General features: G+C 32.4%; 1 protein-coding gene across 1 annotated transcript in view; it reads left to right on the top strand.

Moving 5' to 3' along the window:
- EXOC5 (exocyst complex component 5) overlaps positions 1–17,282 on the top strand; it is a 71,648-nt gene extending 54,366 nt beyond the window's left edge. The window contains exons 13-18 of the mRNA XM_063089351.1: positions 1,841–1,949; positions 6,005–6,125; positions 7,560–7,646; positions 14,029–14,137; positions 14,322–14,537; positions 15,133–17,282. Of these exons, the coding sequence (XP_062945421.1) occupies positions 1,841–1,949; positions 6,005–6,125; positions 7,560–7,646; positions 14,029–14,137; positions 14,322–14,537; positions 15,133–15,321 (831 nt within the window). The 3' untranslated portion in view covers positions 15,322–17,282. The remainder of the gene's footprint in view (positions 1–1,840; positions 1,950–6,004; positions 6,126–7,559; positions 7,647–14,028; positions 14,138–14,321; positions 14,538–15,132) is intronic.
- The last annotated feature ends 3,208 nt before the right edge of the window (positions 17,283–20,490 follow it).

The following is a 20,490-nucleotide window of genomic DNA, read 5'->3' as shown; positions in this document are numbered from 1 at the left end:
GAACCAGTTTTTGGTTTCATAAATTTTTTTTTTTTATTGTTTTTCTGTTTTGTATTTCATCAACTTCTACTCTTTATTACTTCTTTTCTTCTACTTACTTGGGTTTCATTTGCCATTCTTTCTCTAGTTGGAAGTGGAAACTGAGGTCATGGATTTGAGACTTTCTTCTTTTCTAATATAAGCATTTAGTCATAGAAGTTTTCATCTAAGCACTGCTTTAGCTGCATACCAAAAATTTTGGTATGTCGTGTTTTGTTTTTATTCAGTTCAAAATACTTTTAAATTTATCTTTTGATTTATTTTGACCAAAGAGTGATTTAAAAATGTGTTTAGTTTCCAAATACTTGGGGATTTGTTAGCTATCTTTCTGTTATTGATTTCTAATTTGATTCCATTGTGGTTAGAAGACATACCTTGTGTGGTGTGAATCCTTTTTAAATTTACGAAGACATATTTTAGCCCAAAATACGGTCCATCTTGGTAAATGTTTTGTGTGCACGTAATAAGAATGTATATCCTTATGTTGTTGGGTGGAGTATTCTGTAAATGTCAGTTAGGTCCAGTCAGTTGTGTTGTTCAAGTCCTCTATATCCTTAACCACTTTTCTGTGTACCTCTTCTATGTATTATGCATGGACATTTGGATGTAAACAGGAAGAGGGTGAGAAATTAGATTTATTCTTTATGGCCTGTGAAGAAGGTAAGGGCATCTGTTGAGCATCAGTGAGCAAAGGAGGAGGGTGAGGATGTAGAGAGGGAGAGACTGATGAGGGGTAAAGCTTGGGGCAGTCATTAAAAGGACTAGGAATGGAGTTGAATAATACCAAATCAGTATTTATAACCAGTGGGGTTTAAAGTGGGTTATGGAATTCTTCATCATCTCCCAGTTTTATACATATGATAGTAAGTATTACCCTGAGAGGGTACATGAATGGAGACTATAAATAGGTTTGACAAAGGCAAAAATCAACTTAGAATATAGAGAATAATATATAATATAAAATGTAATATAATATATGATATATAATATATAATGTAATACATAATACGTAGAATAATATAGAAACTTATAAGAATTTGAGAGTAATTTTCTAACTTTTTGGGAGGGATTTCATTTTCTTGGCCTCAACAACTAATAATTCTTTACTAAGTAGTTTGTGGGTAGCAGTAGCATCAAAATGAACATTGTGAGCTTACAGTGTGCCAAATACTGTGCTAAAAATCTTTACATTTATTTTTCTATTTTATTCTCACCTCAAGGCTAAAATGTACTATTAATATTATTCCCATCTTACAAATGAAGAAATTGAGACTTGATGGGTTTAAGTAACATCTCAAAGTTTCAGTCAGTGAGGAAATGATAAAGCTGGGATTTGAGCCTGACATATTTTATAGTGCATTTATTGATTTCTCCATCTTGACTCCCTGATAAAATAAAGAATCCTTTTTTGTTTTGAATTTTACTGAAATAGCCCTTGTTCAGTCAGTGGCTCTCAAACCTCTTTGACCATGACTCACAATTAGAAATGGATTTTACGTGGTAGCCTAGTATCCACATGTATTATATATATATGTATACATGTGTGTTTGTACGGGTTGTATGTGCATATATTTCATGAAAGTATACTTGGATTCTGCTAATGAATTGCAGTTCAAGTTTGAAAAACTTTGCTGTAAGCCAGGGGAGTTACAGATAAATATGGAACACTGTTGTTGTTTGGGGGAGGGATGTGAATTATCATTTTGATACCTTATATAAGATTGATTGTTTAAAAAAAAAAATGTTGGTTTTTTTAATAGGTAGACTTGAGGAGTCATGATATTTGTTTTTTTCTTTATAGCTCTCTGATCCTTCTGATTTACCAAGGAATGCCTTTAGAATTTTTACCATTCTTGTGGAATTTTTATGTATTGAACATATTGATTATGCTTTAGAAACAGGACTTGCTGGTAAGTATATTTGTGTTACACTTTGTGTTAAATTCTGCTTGGTTAAACTATATGCATAATGTTGTTTTATATATTATCATCTCTATATGTTGAATTCAGTTAATTGCAGTGAATTTTGAGCTTCTGTAATGCATCGATTTGCCAGGTGCTAAAAGCTGTTGAAAGACAGAGTTCTGTCATTGTTCACATCCAATAGAATAGGGTAATAAGTTACATTAAGTTAGTACAATATATGGCAGAATATATTACAATGCTGTAAAAGTTATAAAATGTCAAGGAGCAGAAATGGTGAGAACAATCTTGGTTGGGGAATTAAGGTTTAGAAAGTAAAATATTTAAAAGTAAGCCTGCAAAGGAATATATTCCTATTAAAATTTGCTTTTGCTTTTGTTATTTTGGGCTTACTAGTTAGTATTGATAGTATAATAATGACCTCTTTCCTGAATTCCATTTTCACTAATCCTGTTGTCCATCTGACTTCACCTGTTCAGTGGGCATCTCAAACTTAATTAAATGAAACTCTTTATCCTTCCCCTAAATCTGTTCCTTTCCCATTCTCCTCCACGTACTTAAGACATTACTATTTATCACTTGCTCAAGACCTAAGCCCAGGAGTTGCCTTTATTCTTCCTTTGTATCAACTCTCATAGCTACTTCATTAGCAAATCCTGTCAATATACTTTCAAACATCACTCAAATTCATCTACTTTTGTACATCTCCACTAATGCCACCCTATTTTAAACACCATCATCTCTTGTCAGATGGTAAACTGGTCTCTCTATTGTCTATCCTTGCCTCTCCAAATTACTGACTTCATGTAACAGTCAGTTTAATTATTATTTCCTTCTTTAAGACCCTTTAGTGGCTTCCTGTTACTCTGAGAGGGGAAAAAACAAATTCTTTACAAAAGCATGACTTTTGATCTTGCTTCTTCTGTATTCATTCACATCTCGTATTGCATTTCCCCTCACTGCCCCAGTCACTCTGGCCTTCATTCTTTTTCTTTACGTAAGCTCTTTGCATTTGGTGTTTCCCCATCCCCCAAATCCCTTTCCTTCAGCTCTTTTCATGGCTGACTTTTCAACCTTCTGATCTCAAATAAGGTATCACTTTCTCAGAGAGGCCTTTGCTGATCACCCTAGCTAAAGTAGCCCTCCTGTCCCAGCCTAGTTTCTCATTATCATTGAATTAACTTTTTTTAAATAGCAGTTGTCACAATGAAATTTTTATCTATTAATGTCTGCTTCCACCCACCAGAATTCATTCATTTAACACATACTTATTAAGTGCCTACTCCTGCAACCATGGAGTTTACCTTCTTGTGGAAAAGATAGACAACTGATTAGGAAGTGCAATAAAGAAAAATAAAACTGGGTAAGGGATAGAGAGTAGTAATGGGGAGGTAGGGGATAGGATTTGGGACAGAAGGCTTTTTTTGAGTGGTCAGGGAAGGCCTCTCTCAGGAAACATGAACCAGAGAGTTTAATGAAAGGAAAGAGTAACTATTTGGCGAAAGAGTGTTCCAGGTAGAGAGAATAGCATGTAAGTACTTCTGGATAGGAATCTTACCTGTTTTATTCATAGTTACTCTCTAGCATCTAGAAAGTACATATCATAGTAGGTGCTCAGGAAATTTTTTATAGCATCGTTCCATAAAGTTTCTAACATTGAACCAAAATTAGCTAAAATTCAGTCACCTTGGCTTAACTGTGATTATTAATCATTTTTTTACATCATTGCTCTCATGATGCAGTAAGCACTTTTAAACTTCATGACAGCAGACCCTTAACATCCAGTATTTGCTTGCCATTTACAAGTGAATTAATGTGGTAATTTGTATTGGGATAATAATACCTAATGATTTGAAGATTAAAGAAGATAATGAATAAAAAAATAACAGGAATTTGAATCTATGATATGAAGTGTTTGTTATTTAGCTAGTATGGAAAACTAGCATCTTTATTTTAATAGCAGTATTCTCAATTTAGAAAGGCTTAGGAAATTTCCTTGTAGGATGGAAAAATTCCTTATATTCATAGGTATTTTCCATGCAGCTATTTAGTTAGACTCACTGCTATTATTTCTAATGATTGCATAAAATTTTGTCATACACCTAAGGTTACTATACCCTATGATTAGACATCTTGTATCTTTTCAGGTTTCTAGTAATATAAATAATGCTGCAATGAACATTGTAGACCTTATTTTCCTTATTTTGAATTATTTTCTTTGGATAAAATCCCAGAAGTAAAATTACCAGATCAAAGTGTGCTTTTTTAAATATATATAAAACATATATGTATGTACACACACACAAATATATATAAAATACACGCACACATTTGAGGGAACTTTAAAAATTGGTGGAAAAATAGAACTAAAACATAATATAAATATTTCTATGAACTTTTTGAAGACCTTCATATATATACTTTTAATTTAATACACAATTGTTTTATTTTTTCATTTTGATCCAAACTGTTTTCCTAAGGAGTTTTCCCTCACCGATTTATATTGCTACTGGCCTGTGTGCATGTACCAGTTCTTCTGTACAAATATTACTATTTCCTAAAAATTTTAAAACATACAACGTTACCTTAATTTTCATGTCTTTCATTAATAGCAAATATTAATATTTTCTACATGTGTATTGATTTTATTTTTTCTCTTGTGTTGGAGCCTTTAGTTTTCTTATCTATTGGTATTATTGTCTTTTGTGGGGGAAAAGCATCTTTGTTTTCCATTTTAAAACTTTGAAAAAATGATTATCCTATAAAGAATTCTAGATATTAAGCTTGTATTTTCTGAGCTAGGAATATTTTTCTTAGATTCTTTTTTAAGCTTTATTTGATTTATTATTGACATTTAATAATTGTACATATTTATGGTGGGGTACAAGATGATATTTCAATGTGTGTGTATATTGTGTAATGATCAAATCAGAGTAATTAGCATATCTATCACTTTAAACATTTATCATTTCTTTGGTGATAATTTTCAAAATCCTCTCTTCTAGCTACCTTGAAATATACATTACATTATTATTAACTATTGTCACCCTACTGTGTAATGCACCACCAGAACTTATTCTTCCTGTCTAACTGTAACTTTGTACCCATTAACCAACCTCTATCACCTACCCTCCCCAGCCTCTGATAACCACTGTTCTATTCTCTACTTCTGTGAGATCAACTTTTTTAGATTCCGCATTTGTCTTTCTGTGCCTGGCTTATTTCACTTAACGTAATGTCCTCCAGGTTCATTCATATTGCTCAAATGACAGGATTTCATTTTGTTTTATGGCTGAATAGTATTTCGTTGTGCATATATACCACATTTCTTAGTTTCTCATGTCTTTTAGTTTTGGTTAGAAGCTAACATCTAGAGCTAAAGGGGGACTTTAGAATTTACAAAAAGCAGGAGACTGAAATCCCCAGAGGTCAGCTGACTTTTTGGGTGTCAGAATGTTGAGTGGCTTGATTACCATGCTGAAAATCAGAAATTTACTCTGTAGATAATGAGGAGATTCTGAATATTTTTGAGGAAATTATGGAGAGCATGGTGAGTGAAATACGTAAGTTAAGGCACATTATTACTATGGCAGCAGTATAGGATAAAAGACAAAGAGACTTGAACTAGGAAGACCAATAAGAAAATTATTTTAACTGTTATTGTAGATAAAGAGGCCTGGTTATAAGGAAAATGATGGAAGTGTATTTGTGGCACACGTGAATCATTGGGCATCAGAGAGTTGGGAAAGGGAAAGTGAAGGTAGAGCCCAAGATGGTTTGTTTATTGGTTTTTCAGTTTATCTAAGCAATCATGAAGACTAAGTAGATGGTGAGAATTTGGGCATAAAAATAACTTCGGATGAATTCTGTTAAGATATTAACAAGCTTAATTTCACTCTTCTGTCCACAAAAATCATTGCTGATTTATTAATATAGCATTTTCTTTTATTCATGTTGTGTATATAAAACCACATTATTTTTTCTGTTCCCAAGATGAATTTCTTCAACGATGATTCTAACATATATATGCCTTCCAATTTTAGGAATTCCTTCTTCAGATTCTAGGAATGCAAATCTCTATTTTTTGGATGTTGTACAGCAGGCCAATACTATTTTTCATCTTTTTGACAAGCAGTTTAATGATCACCTTATGCCACTAATAAGGTTAGTCAAATTGTGTCTGAGTTTCATTGTATTTCAAAGAATTTTATAATATTCTACATGTATTTTTATTAAGTTATAAAAGTAATGCGTGTTCGTGAAAAAGTCAAACAGGACAGAAGGTGTAAAATAAAAAGTAAAAGTTCTTTTCCTTCTTCCTTGCCTTCCTATTTTCTCTTCCTACTGTGTTACTAATTTTGGTGTATTTGAAAAGAGTTGATCTGTCATAAACATAAACTGATGTGAAAGAGGACCTCCAGCTTAGCAAATTTGACATCCTTTAAAAGATCCAACAGACACTGTCCACTTGTATCTATTTGTTATAATATAAACACATTGAAAAACTTTTAGGATATTAATAGGACATTTTGTTGAGTCATTAAGGTTTGGTTTATATCTTTATATCAATATATGTGAACTTTAAAGCATATGAGAATTAAATAAGGTAGTATATACAAGACTCCTTAAAAACGTTTGTGGAAAAATAGAACTAAAAGACAATACAGGGGCCGAGCCCATGGCACACTCGGGAGAGTGCGGCGCTGGGAGCGTGGCGACACTCCCGCCGCGGGTTCGGATCCTATATAGGACTGGCCAGTGCACTCACTGGCTGAGTGCTGGTCACGAAAAAGACCAAAAAAAAAAAAAAGAAAGACAATACAGATCTTTCTGTGAACTTTTGAAGTCCCCTTGTATGTGAACATGCTGTAAAAAATTAACTGCTTAGCACTATTATTGGCAAGAAAAAATATTCATATAAAAGATAAAATTTTAGACATTTTGTTATAAACATTGATATGCCAAGATTAATCTCAAAGATAAAGATCACTTGTGATCCCTGAATCACACTTTGAAAGGATATTTACTTTGCAAAATGCTGTTATGCCACATAGCAGAGAATTCATACAGTTATTAGGGAGGCGTATCCCTTAATATTTTGGGTATTTTTGACATTTTGGTAACATTCAGAAGGCAGATATTACTGTCAGGTTTTTTTAAATATAGGAAAACGAAATACAACTGGTAGGCTGTTAGCCTCCAAATTTTAGTTAGTATGATTTACTATATTCTTAAGACTCTGGTGACTTTTCTTACTATCATACCAGATATTTAGTTACAAAGGAAACCAAATAATTCCAGAATTTCAAAGTTTTAAATATTCTGAAGAGTTGTCTCGTTAGAAATCAGAATAAGATATTTAAATCTTCCTCTTTTTTCCCTTTTAACAGGTTAATTGTTTTTAGTGTAAATTGGGCACAGCAAATGCTAAATAGTTTACTACTTATGTGCTTCTTGGATTCATGAGCAAATTAAACTAATGTATGTGTGTGTATGTATGTATTTATAATGCACGTAATATACACATGCATATGAAAAACTTTTAGAAATTATAAGGCTATTAATGTGATTTTTTTTCCCCTTTTAAATATAAAATAGCTCTTCTCCTAAGTTATCTGAATGCCTTCAGAAGAAAAAAGAAATAATTGAACAGATGGAGATGAAATTGGATACTGGCATTGACAGGCAAGTTACTGGTTTTATTTTTTCTTTTGCATTGTTTTAATTGACTGTTGTAGCAGTATGAAAAAAGTTTTTAGAGAAGAAAAACCTCTGTCTTAATACCACCATCTTGCTATAACATATGATTTTATATTTACATATTACTTTTATCCTTATTAGAATGTTATTTTTATTAGATCCCCAAGCTTTTTTTTCTAGAAGTCAGTATGTTTAGATTTACTTTTAAACCAGATTCATTTAAAAACCTTTTTTTGTAAGCCCCCATCTTCCACACACTCCCAAACTAGAGACTTCATAAAAACTGGTGTGTAACATAAAGGATTATATTTTCATTTAGATTGTTAAGGCTCATGTATGAAATATTTTAAATAAATGTATTAATTCTCTAAAAGTAAATTCTGTTAAGTGAGTGCAAAAAACTTTTGTAATATTTACTAGTTAATTACCTGTTCATGTTATAGAGACGTGGGTCTCCATCATCCGTTTTTGAGATATCAGTGGGCTTATGTTTATTGATGATGATAATAGCTTCCATTTATCAGGCATTTGCTGTGTGCCAGGAACAATTCAAGGACCTTTACCTCATGTATTAGGTAGAAACTACTATCATTCATGTATTATTTCATGTATTAGGTAGGAACTACTATTTTCATTTTACAGGAGGAAATGGAGGCTTAAAAAAATTAAATAATCTGTTCAAGATCATATAGTTAGTGGTGGTAGAGCTGGGACTTTAATTCTAAAGCCCATGCTACTAAGGTTTAGGTATATCTTTTTATTTGCTGTAATTCTACTTTCTCATCTACTCAAGAAAGCATATTCGAATCCAAGTTAGTGACAGTGCTATTAAAAAGGTAATCTAGAATCTACTCTAATTTATGAAAGAGTAAATAATTTTTACCTTATTAGTAATAACAAATTACTCACAACTCACCTCCGAATTGATCTTTGTACTCATACTGAGAACTACCATACAGTATGTGATAATAAGGGGAAGAAAAATAAAATAGAAAAATAAAACTGGAAAAAATAAGGATATTATAGAATTAATTACTCAAACTAGTTTATTGAAGAATAGGTTTAAAAGAATCCTAAAAACTGGTCTCTCCTTTTGTTTTTTCCAGTTTTATTGAGGTGTAACTGACAAATAAAAATTGAATATATTTAAGGTATACATTATGATGTTTTGATATATGTCTACATTGTGAAATGATTACCACAAAAAGAGCTAATTAACATTTCCATCACCTCATGTAGTTACCATTTTTTTCCCTTGTAGTAAGAACACTTAAGATCTACTCTCAGCAAATTTCAAGTATACATTATTAACTATAGTATTATTAACTATAGTAACCATACTATATGGTTTCAACTGTACATTATTAACTATAGTAACCATACTGCATGTTAGATCTCCAGAACTTACTCAGCCTGAATAACTGACACTTTGTACCCTTTGGCCAACATCTGCCTATTTATTCCACATATAAGTGAGATCATGCAGTATTTGTCTTTCTGTGCCTGGCTTATTTCACTCAACATAATGTCCTCCAAATTGATCTAGGTTGTCACAAATGGCAAGATTTCCGTCTTTTTTAAGGCTCAATATTCCATTGTATATATATATATATACCATACATTTTTGTTACCCATTTATTCTTAAACAGGTACTTAGGTTGATTCTGTATGTTGGCTATTTTGAGTAATATTGCATTGAACACGGGAGTGTAGATATTTTTGGGGGCTAATGATTTCATTTCCTTTGGATATATACCCAGAAATGGGATTGCTGGGTCATATAGTAGCTCTATTTTTAATTTTTTGAGGAATCTCCATACTGTTTTCTATAATGGCTATACCAATTTACATTCGCATCAACAGTGTACAAGTATTCCCTTTTCTCCATACCCTCACCAACACTTGTCTCTTTTCTTTTTGATAATAACCATCCTAACAGGTGTGAGATGATATCTCATTATGTTTTTGATTTGCATTTCCCTTATGACTAGTGATGTTGAGCACCTTTTCATATACCTATTGGCCATTAGTATATAGTCTTTTGAGAAATGTCTATTCAGGTTCTTCTCCTTTTTTGTGGTTGTTTTTGCTATTGAGTTCCTTATATATTTTGGATATTAACCTCCTATCAGATGTATGGTTTGCAAATATTTTCTCCCATCCCTTAGGTTATCTCATCATTCTGTTGGTGGTTTCCTTTGCTGTGCAGCAACTCTTTAGTTTTATGCAGTCTCATTTTTCTATTTTGTGTTTGTTGCCTGTGCTTTTGGGGCCATGACCAAACAATCATTGCCAAATCAATGTCAAGAAGCTTTTTTCTGTATTTTCTTCTAGTAGTTTTACAGTTTTAGGTCTTATGTTAAAATCTTTAATGCATTTTGAGTTGAGTTTTTATATATGGTGACAGATAAGGGTCCAGTTTCATTTTTCTGCATGTGGATATTCAGTTTTCCCAGCACCATTTATTGAAGAGACTATCTTTTCCCCATGTGTGTTCTTGGCACTCTTGTGGAAAATTCATTGACCACAAATGCATGGATTTATTTATTGGTCTGTTCTGGGCTCCCTATTTTATTCCATTGGTCTGTATGTCTGTTTTAATGCCAACGCACTTCTATTTTAATTACTGTAGTTTGTAATTTATTTTGAAATCAGGAGGTATGATGTCTCTAGTTTTATTCTTCATGCTCAAGATCGCTTTATTTCATATGAATTTTAGGATGGCCTTTTCTATTTCTGTGAAAAATGCCATTGGAACTTAGATAGGGAATGCATCAGATCTATAGATTGCTTTAGATATTATGGACATTATTAGTTCTTCCCATCCATGAAAGTAGGATGTGTTTCCATCTATTTATGCCTTCTTTAATTTCTTTCAGTAATATTTTTTAGTTTTAGTGTACAAGTCTTTTACTTCCTTGGGTATGTTAAATCGTAACTATTTTATTCTTTTTGATGCTATTGTAAATGGGATTGTTTTCTTAATTTCTTTTTCAGGGAGTTTGTTGTTAGTGTATAGAGACACAACTGATTTTGTATATTGATTTTGTATCCTGTACTGAATTCACCTAACAGTTCCAACAATTTTTTGATGGGAGTCTGTAGGGTTTTCTATATGTAAAATCATGTCATCTTCAAACAAAGACAGTTTTACTTCTTTCTTTCCAATTTCGATGTCTTTTTTTTGTTTTTTTCCTTGCCTAAATTCTCTGGCTAGGACTTCTAGTACTATTTGAATAGAAATGATGAGAGTGAAGATCCTGTTCTAATTCCTGATCTTAGAGGAAAAGCTTTCAGCTTTTTACTGTTGAGTGTGCTGTTAGCTGTAGGCTTGTCATATATGGCCTTTATTATATTGAGGTACATTCCTTATATAATTAATTTATTGAGAGTTTTTATCATGAAAGGATATTGAATTTTGCCAAATGCTTTTTCTGCATCTCTTCTCTGATCATATGATTTTCATTCTTCATTCTGTTAATGTGGAGTATCACATTTATTGATTTCTGTCTGTTGAACCATCCTTCCTCCCCGGGGTAAATCCTGCTTGATCATGGTGTATAATCCTTTTAATGTACTATTTAATTCAACTTGCTAGTATTTTTCTTTTTTTTTTTTAATGATTTTTACATCTATGTTTATCATGGTTATTATCCTGTAGTTTGCTTGTCCTGTAGTGCCTTTGTTGGGCTTTGGTATTATATTGGAAGTGTTCCCACTTCTTTCATTTTTTTGGAAGAGTTCAAGAAGGATTGGTGTTAACTCTTTTCTAAGAAGAGTCCACTAGTGAAGGCATCTGGTCCTGGACTTTCTTTGCTGGGAGGTTTCTGATGGCTGATTAATTTTCTTTACTTGTTACTAATCTGTTTAGATTTTCTATTTCTTCATCATTGAGTTTCGGTAGATTGAGTGTTTCTAGGAGTTTACCCATTTCTTCTGATTATTTGATTTGTTGATGTGTAGTCTCCCTTTGTTTTTAGTCAGACCGTATGAGATTATACATACACAGAACTTCCTTTAATATCATTATAATGCATATTATATGTGTTATAAGTACCACTTTTAAGAAATGTGTGTTTCCCTAACCTAAATCCTTCACATTAACTTGTTTCTTCTTGCTTTGCCTCAGAATATCTGAAAATCATTTGGGGGAGCTGGGGAGTTAAACATTCAAAAGTATATGAAATATATATTTCCTAGTGTCTCTTTATAAATTAGATAATTTCTTTTCATCTTCCCATGTAAACCTTAGTCTCTAAATCTTTGCATTAGTCAGTACCTAGAAGGCACAGTGGTCTGTGGAGGTCTCTTGAGTGTGACCTTCTAATTCTCCTATACCTATGTAACCTGGGGTCAAGAGGTGGGCTCACCATTCACTTACATCCTTGCTGATATTTTCAGACCAGATATATTGAGATATATTCATCTGTTAGGCTAAAACTCCTTTGCCTTTGAAACTCACATCTTTCTTTTCTTATTGCTGTCATTACTCAGTCTTTTATGTCAGTCCCCTACGTTTATTGAGGATTTGGGCATCTGTCTGACAATTTTTTTTTAACCTTTAGTCTTAGGTTATTTCCATGTCCGTGTGTGTGACCCATTCATTTTCTTAATTATCTCCACTTTAGCTATCTACTCCTATGCCCTATCATTGATAACAAAAATCTGGAACCTAAGTGTCCTACTCTCTGCCTACAATCTCCTATTTTTTCAACTCCTTAATTCTCCATAAACCTGTTTTCTGCCCTCAGCAGAACCTCTGTCTCTTAATCTCCTCATCTTACGCCAATCTATTATCCTTTTCCTAGCTTGGCTTTGTTCATTATTGTGCTTAAATTGCTCATTCCATCTCTTGAATTACTCCCTTGTAATTACCTTAAAATTCATTTCCTTCAATTACAACTGTCTTATAGACCCTAAACTCTGGATCAGTGTAGTCTCTTTTATTCCTGTAACTGGGTGGTTGATTGCTGTTGGAGAATGACACATGATTCATATATTATTGGTACCATTACAAATCCGTACCCCCATTTCTCAGCTGGATCTTTAGTACCACTTGTTCATCCTCCTGTTTGTCCTTAGATTGTGAGACTCGTGTTTCTCCTACCCACTCTTCCAAACCTTGGCCATTCTTCTTTTTTTTTTTGTTTTGTTTCCATATTTATTTATTTATTTGTTTGTTTATTTTTATTTATTTTTTTTAATTTTTATTTTATCGATATACATTGTGGCTGATTATTGCTCCCCATCACCAAAACCTCCCTCCCTCCTCCCTACCCCGCTACCCCCCAATAATGTCCTTTCTGTTTGCTTGTCGTATCAACTTCAAGTAGTTGTGGTTGTTATATCTTCTTCTTCCCCCCCCCCCCCGGTTTGTGTGTGTGTGTGTGTGTGTGTGTGTGTGTGAATTTATATATTAATTTTTAGCTCCCTCCAATAAGTGAGAACATGTGGTATTTCTCTTTCTGTGCCTGACTTGTTTCACTTAATATAATTCTCTCAAGGTCCATCCATGTTGTTGCAAATGGCAGTATTTCATTCGTTTTTATAGCTGAGTAGTATTCCATTGTGTAGATGTACCACATTTTCCGTATCCACTCATCTGATGATGGACATTTGGGCTGGTTCCAACTCTTGGCTATTGTAAAGAGTGCTGCAATGAACATTGGGGAACAGGTATACCTTCGACTTGATGATTTCCATTCCTCTGGGTATATTCCCAACAGTGGGATAGCTGGGTCGTATGGTAGATCTATCTGCAATTGTTTGAGGAACCTCCATACCATTTTCCATAGAGGCTGCACCATTTTGCAGTCCCACCAACAATGTATGAGAGTTCCTTTTTCTCCGCAACCTCGCCAGCATTTATCGTTCAGAGTCTTTTGGATTTTAGCCATCCTAACTGGGGTTAGATGGTATCTCAATGTGGTTTTGATTTGCATTTCCCGGATGCTGAGTGATGTTGAGCATTTTTTCATATGTCTGTTGTTGGCCATTCTTCTTAAGCCATCTATCCTCCCACCTTTCTAAGCATTCTGTCTATATAGTTTTGCCTTTGAAGATCCTTAGTTGTTAAGGAAATAAGTTAGTGACAGACTTCTAAGATCTTTAAGATTTCCTTAAATGAAGTATTGGGCAAAGAATCTTTGCCCTCTGTTTTGAGCAGGAAGATAATAAAAGCAAGAACTCTTTGATATCAAGACCTAGAATTTACTTTTTCTAAAATCTAAAGTTTACCAATAGCAAGATAGTTTTATGGTGATATGAAACTATATAATTTTAATTTAATTTAGTATAAATAATATAAATAAAAGTAAACATAGACTAAATTAAATCATTCGAATATGTTATGTTCTCAATTCTCTAGGACATTAAATTGTATGATTGGACAGATGAAGCATATCTTGACTGCAGAACAAAAGAAAACAGATTTTAAGCCAGAAGATGAAAACAATGTTTTGATTCAATATACTAATGTGAGTAAAATCATTCAATTTGCTAGTAAGAATATCTGCTTTGTTAATACAGTACTTCGTTAACATTCTCATTGGTGTATCTTACTATGCCCTAAGTTTTTTGGAGATTAATGAGAAACTATATTTTTTCCTTAGCTAAGCTGATGTACATTTCTATATAATAAGTATAGAAAAATTTTTACAGGCCTGTGTAAAAGTCTGTGCTTATGTACGAAAACAAGTAGAGAAGATTAAAAATTCCATGGATGGGAAGAATGTGGATACAGTTTTGATGGAACTTGGAGTACGTTTCCATCGACTTATTTATGAGCATCTTCAACAGTATTCCTACAGTTGTATGGGCGGCATGTTAGCAATCTGTGATGTAGCTGAATACAGGAAGTGTGCCAAAGACTTCAAGGTGTGTATACACATATATCAAACTTGTAAATAGGCTTAGGAATGTAAGTCAAGCCATTAAAAATCTGTATTGACTTACAGTGATTCGTAAAAAGTTTACAGCTTTTGTTGATATTGTAGTGAGATGGATCTAACGCATCCTACCTGAAAAGTGTTGTTCCAATCATATTTTCAATATTAACACATCTTTGCTTCATGTTTTATTTTATTTGGTTATATTTCAGTTCCGCAGTTCAAATGGCCTTATTGACATCCATGACTAATGCTGAATATGTCATACATATTCAGAAGTCATTTTTCGCTATAGTTTAAGAAAAGTGCTATAGTAATGATAACTATTTCTAGTCCACTAAAGTATAAATGGTTGTTACTATTGAAGAAAACTACATAATATGAATCTTTTCAAAAGATTATAGATGATTCATGTAACTACTGAAATCTTTGGGTTTTAATGCTTTAGGAGCTTTAAAAAATTCTTATATTGAACTCCTTCCCCACTAGTAAGTCCTGACTGATAGTATGTAGGTGATAATTTACAAACTAATTATAAAACTGGAAATTGTTTCAATGTAATTTTTTTCCTTCTCTCAATTCAGATTCCAATGGTATTACATCTTTTTGATACTTTGCATGCACTTTGCAATCTTCTGGTAGTTGCCCCAGATAACTTAAAGCAAGTCTGCTCAGGAGAACAACTTGCTAATCTGGACAAGAACATACTTCACTCCTTCGTACAACTTCGTGCTGACTATAGATCTTCCCGCCTTGCTCGACACTTCAGCTGAAGTTGAATTTACAAAGGAAATGTGTTGTACTTCAGCAGGCCTTGGTTGATAGAAAGCACAGGAGATTCCTTATGACACAGCCAACATTTTACAGAAAAATGACTTTTTGGAAGAAAACAGCAGCCATACTTACCCTTGAGATTTTATTTGGAATTTGTATACAACTAGTAGTATTTTGCTTCCACCCCCAAGGTGAATTTTAATTCCATTCTTGTCCTTATAAATTTCTAATTCTGTAAAACTACATGTCACTTTTCATTTTGGATGTCAGAAGGCAAATGAAATGTTACCAGCATTCTGGTTCTTGTTCTTTAACGTATTCCATTTAGAAATTTTACTATCCCGTTTTGCATTAATAATGGGTGAAATACAGCAAAACTGCATTTATTATTCATTAATTTTTAATGACCCTTTTAGCACTGGTAATTATTAATCAAGTTATTTTATTTTAGGTTTTGCTAAAGAATTTCTTGCCTCTTTCAGAAGGTTGACATTTAAGCATTATTTCTGTGGTTGGTTGATTGGATTTTTTCCTGAGGTACAACAATAATACTGTTCCAAGAAAAATGTTATAAACTAAACTAAAATAATGAAATGTCTTATGTAGATATTAGGAGTGGATCAGAATACATCTGCTTTCTGGGTAAAACTTAAAGTTTACTATTTCTTATTTGATAAATAGGTTTTCAGCCAATTCTAGCAAGAAATTAATAAAACTACCTTATTTGATATTTCACTTAAGATAAGGTAGAGGACCCTAATAAAGGACCGTATTTATTCACTATTTTAATATTATAAGGGAAGTAAAAAAGTGAGGTATAGTCCAAATGGTGCATATGAGAAATATTGACAATATTTAGCAACAAAGCAGTCCTTTAAGATTTCTATCTTAATGTTAAACTTGAATACGATAGGATGGCTAAACATGCAGGTAGAGTTCTATCTTAAGAGGAATTGGGAATTGATGGATAACATTATGTATTCTAAGTTTAGAGACAAGCTTTTTTGCAAAGACTGGTTGCTTTTCATATCTATGGCTTCTGTCATGGTCGTTTTTCAAGGTATTTCTGAAGTTAACTTGGATATAGTTAATTGAATTGGCTTAATATGATGACATAATAAATCACATACAAAATTTTAAACATTAAGTGAAAATTTAGAAAGGCCATTATTTTGTAAACCCTATAAACTTGTTCTGTGAGAATGCGTTCTAAATTATATGTAGTGTTTCAGCTTCTATATGTTGTTTATAGTCTTCTAAGAATAGAAAAACTTTAATGTTCAATTCATTCTTGACATTTTTTAATATAGGCTTTTGGCCTAATTTTGGAAAACTGCTTTTCTTCTGACAATGATTTTGAATGGTCGTCAACTTTACTAAACCTTTCAGGTCCAGAGCTAGCTACTGTTTAAGTTACTATTGACTGAATTTTCTTCATTTTCTGTTTAGCCCAGTGTTATCAAGGTAAGCAAGGGTTTTGAAGTATGCCAACTTTTGTCAAAGCATTTTAGAACATTGTGGCAGTTTTAGAAGGCTGTCTAGTTTTCTATTCCTTAGCCAAGGGAGAGCCAGAACAGGTTTTCGATACTAGAGAAAGTCATATGCTTGTACTATTGCCATTTTAGAAAGCTCTTATGTGAATTCAAATTATACCTCTGTTACTTAAAGCCAACAATTTTAAGGCAGTAGTTTTACTGGCCATTTGAACTCTTTGTACAGTGTCAATTTGTAAAAAAAAGAAAAAAATCTCAAATAAAACATGAGATAACATTTTAAGACTTCCAAATCAGAGGAGCTTCAAATTATTTTGTTTGGATTAATTTTTAAAAGGTAAAGCATCGCTTAGATATTTTGTTAATTATTATTTCTATGCTTGAGTTTTGTGCAATATTTTCCATTATGTCCATTGACAGGGCAGTGACAAAGAAAACTCATAAATGAATACTTAATTTAAATGTGTTAACATTAATGCTCAATAAACAAATTCTCTGCAATTGCTTTTTTTTTTTTTAATTTTACTCTATTTTTACATCTTAAAGATATCCATTCTGAATTCTATAAATGATTTTTTATTTAAAATTTATAAATGTTCCTTATTTTTCATATTTGCCTATGTAAACAAGATTAGAAATTTAGCCTAAAAATATGGTTTTTCTCTAAGAAAGAAAAAAAAATGTGTGAGGCAGTACACATTTTTTGTATTCTGACTTTTAAAGTATTTTTCATATTTATAGCCACTGCAAAATTTTTCCCAAAGTTTATGGCTCAAAAGAGATGATTGTAAGTAAAATGTTTTTCATATGCATATGGTAAAATTTTAGGTAGAAAAAATGGAGATTTTTATGTTAGTAACTTTAACCAACATTTAAATAAAGGGAATCTTTGCAGTATTCCTTAATTACACATAAGCTAACATGCAATGTTTAGGTAGTATATCGGAGCAGAAAATATGCTCTAAAACACTGCAAATTGTTTTTCTAAAACTTGAGTATATTATATGAAATAGAGAACACAGATTTGAGGAGGAAGTCTAGTTACTATAAATTGTGATATTGGAAATGATAGTTGACCAGAGTAGATGAATAGTCCTTACGTAAATTATAGAATAACAGCTGGATGGATCTTTAGACTGGTGACCTTATGACTATTCCTATACAATTATTGACCTCATTCTGAGGATCACCTTGGTTAAAGGTCCTAAGCATCTCCTGATTTTAAAAAAAGCTGCTAATAAAGTAGGTTCATTTAAAGTAGGTTAAATTAAAAAATTAATTTAAAGTAGGTTAAATTTATGTTATATTTTTGACTATTTTCTTTGCTCTTCACTTTTAAATATTTTACTTTTTGAATACCTGCCTTCTGGCTCACAATGAAATAATTTAATTATCACCCAGTAGATTGATTCCAAGTGGAGAGCTTACTTCTTCCTTAAAATGTCTTTTTCTTGCCTATGATGGTGAATATTTACAAGTGTCCAGATAAAGAGATTTGGGTTCCTGAAACTCCACAAAACTGCTAGACGTGACCATCTTTATAATGTAGTGGCTAAGGCATGCTTAACTGTGTGTTCATAATTTGTGGGTGACTAAAATAGCTCACATTAGCAGATTGACATTTTTAATGCAAAAATATTCTGCACATTCCCCATATATATTGCCCACTGATTTCTTGGAAGTGTGAGATGTTTTCCAGAAGCATACTGAATTCTCCTAATTTCTAATAGAGAATTTGACATACAAAGAATTCTGTGCTTTTATCCAATTAGTTTAATTGTATTCCGTACCTATATTACTTCTTTCTGCTTGAGAAGGTCTGTCCTGTAATACATTATGTACTGTGGAAGGAAAGACCAGGCCATATTTTTCGACTAAATAATTCTACATGAAATCTAGCAGTTTTTAAAGTATTTAAATAATTTAAAATTGCTATTTCCTCATAAAGATAATTATAGACACATTTAAGTCCTAGGCACTTTGCTACATCTTTCACATATATTATTTGATTCCAAAGCAACCATAGGATTTTGGTACTATTATCTCCACCTGCCAGATGAAAACCCTAAGGCACAGAAAGGTTAAGTAGACCTGTCAAGGTCTACAGCCAGTAAAAAGTTGAGATTGAAACCTAAATCTTACTCAGTCTTACGTTCTATATATTATTCTCCTTATGTAACATTAGCTAGGTCCTTTAGTTTGATAGGCTCATTAGTTTTGCTTAAGCTAATTTTCTTTTCATCCAATGTTTGGTTCTCACTGTGTTTAGATTATGAAGTTGGTATATAGGGTTTGTATCTAAGTTACTATTGAAATTTTTTATATGTTTAATGTGTGGTCATACTTTTTACACTTGGTTTTTTAAATTATATAAGTGGTCATGAAATTTTAGTTGAATATTGTTTGTGCCTAATAGAAATCTGTCCATCATGAAGTTCTCTTTAGTATTATTTTATATAATCCTAATACTGTTGTTTCTGCTTAATAATTTTCACAATAGAAATAATCCAGGTATTTTGTATCATATTTTGTAACATGGGAGTAAATGATGACTCTACCTTTCAATATATGAGGAAATCAGTATTTCTCCCTTCAAAAACAGACTATTTTAAATGTCATGAGCTTGCCAATTCTGTCAACTGTTTAGTGCATTGGTAGTTTTTCTAATGTCTAATGCTGGATCAAAAATGTAGGGCAAAAAAGCTATTTGTTATATTAGCAATAGGTAGTCATTTTCATGTGACCAAAATCACATGTTAAGTCTTTTAAAAATTGTCTTAACTCTTACCTTTTATTCCTACCACTGATCAATCATTTATTTCTCTTTCCAAATTTAAGGGGGAAACAAGCATTCATGTGTATATGGGAGAGAAATCTGACACATTTTAGGTGAATTGGAGCAGGTAGGCTAATAACCGTAGATTTAACAAAATTCACATTTTTAAACTAGGCCTTGTATATTTTATCTGCTTATTTGGTAAGTACCGGAACAAAACTTCAGTTCTTGTGATTAAATATCTACTTTGCAGGGAAGAGAGAAGTACTAAACACACTTGCTCTTTTTCTAAGTGGTTTAGAAGGTTGCAGTCTGCCTCACCATACAAAGCCAATTTAAATAGGAATATATCACATCATACTCCAAATAGCAAACAACTTCAGAGGAAAGTCATTTATTCAGAAGGCATAGATTTGCGCTTAGACAGCAGTGATGCATTACAAATATATAATTATTTGCACTAATATTTGAGCAGGTGGAATGGATTAGAACATGGTCAACATTATGCTGCTGATAACATGTATTTTTCTATATTAATATGTACTGTGCAACATGTATTAAAATTGTCAATAATTCATTTTAGCCGAGATACTAATATTTATATTACTGTGTTTAAGAGACAGTATCCAACCGAGCCACTTTTAATTTAAAAGTCTGAAACAGGAATCAAGTTTACTTTCAAAAACCACTTAAATTACTTTATAATCAGTGAAAGGTCAGTAAAACAATTATCAGTGCCTGGTGATTTACTAGGAAGAAATATGGAGGGTTAAGAATGGGGGTAGGAATCGGGAATGAGAAAGTTAAGTTTCATTTATAGCTCAGATGAGTGACTTTCTTTGTTTTCACCATTGGCAATCTTAAATGAAGAAAATGTCTTATCCCTTCTATTGTATTTT

The sequence above is a fragment of the Cynocephalus volans genome, chromosome 3 (assembly GCF_027409185.1).
Source record: "Cynocephalus volans isolate mCynVol1 chromosome 3, mCynVol1.pri, whole genome shotgun sequence".
Taxonomy (NCBI): Eukaryota; Metazoa; Chordata; class Mammalia; order Dermoptera; family Cynocephalidae; genus Cynocephalus; species Cynocephalus volans.
The sequence above is the reverse complement of the archived record's forward strand: the minus strand, read 5'-3'. Positions and strand labels throughout refer to the sequence as shown.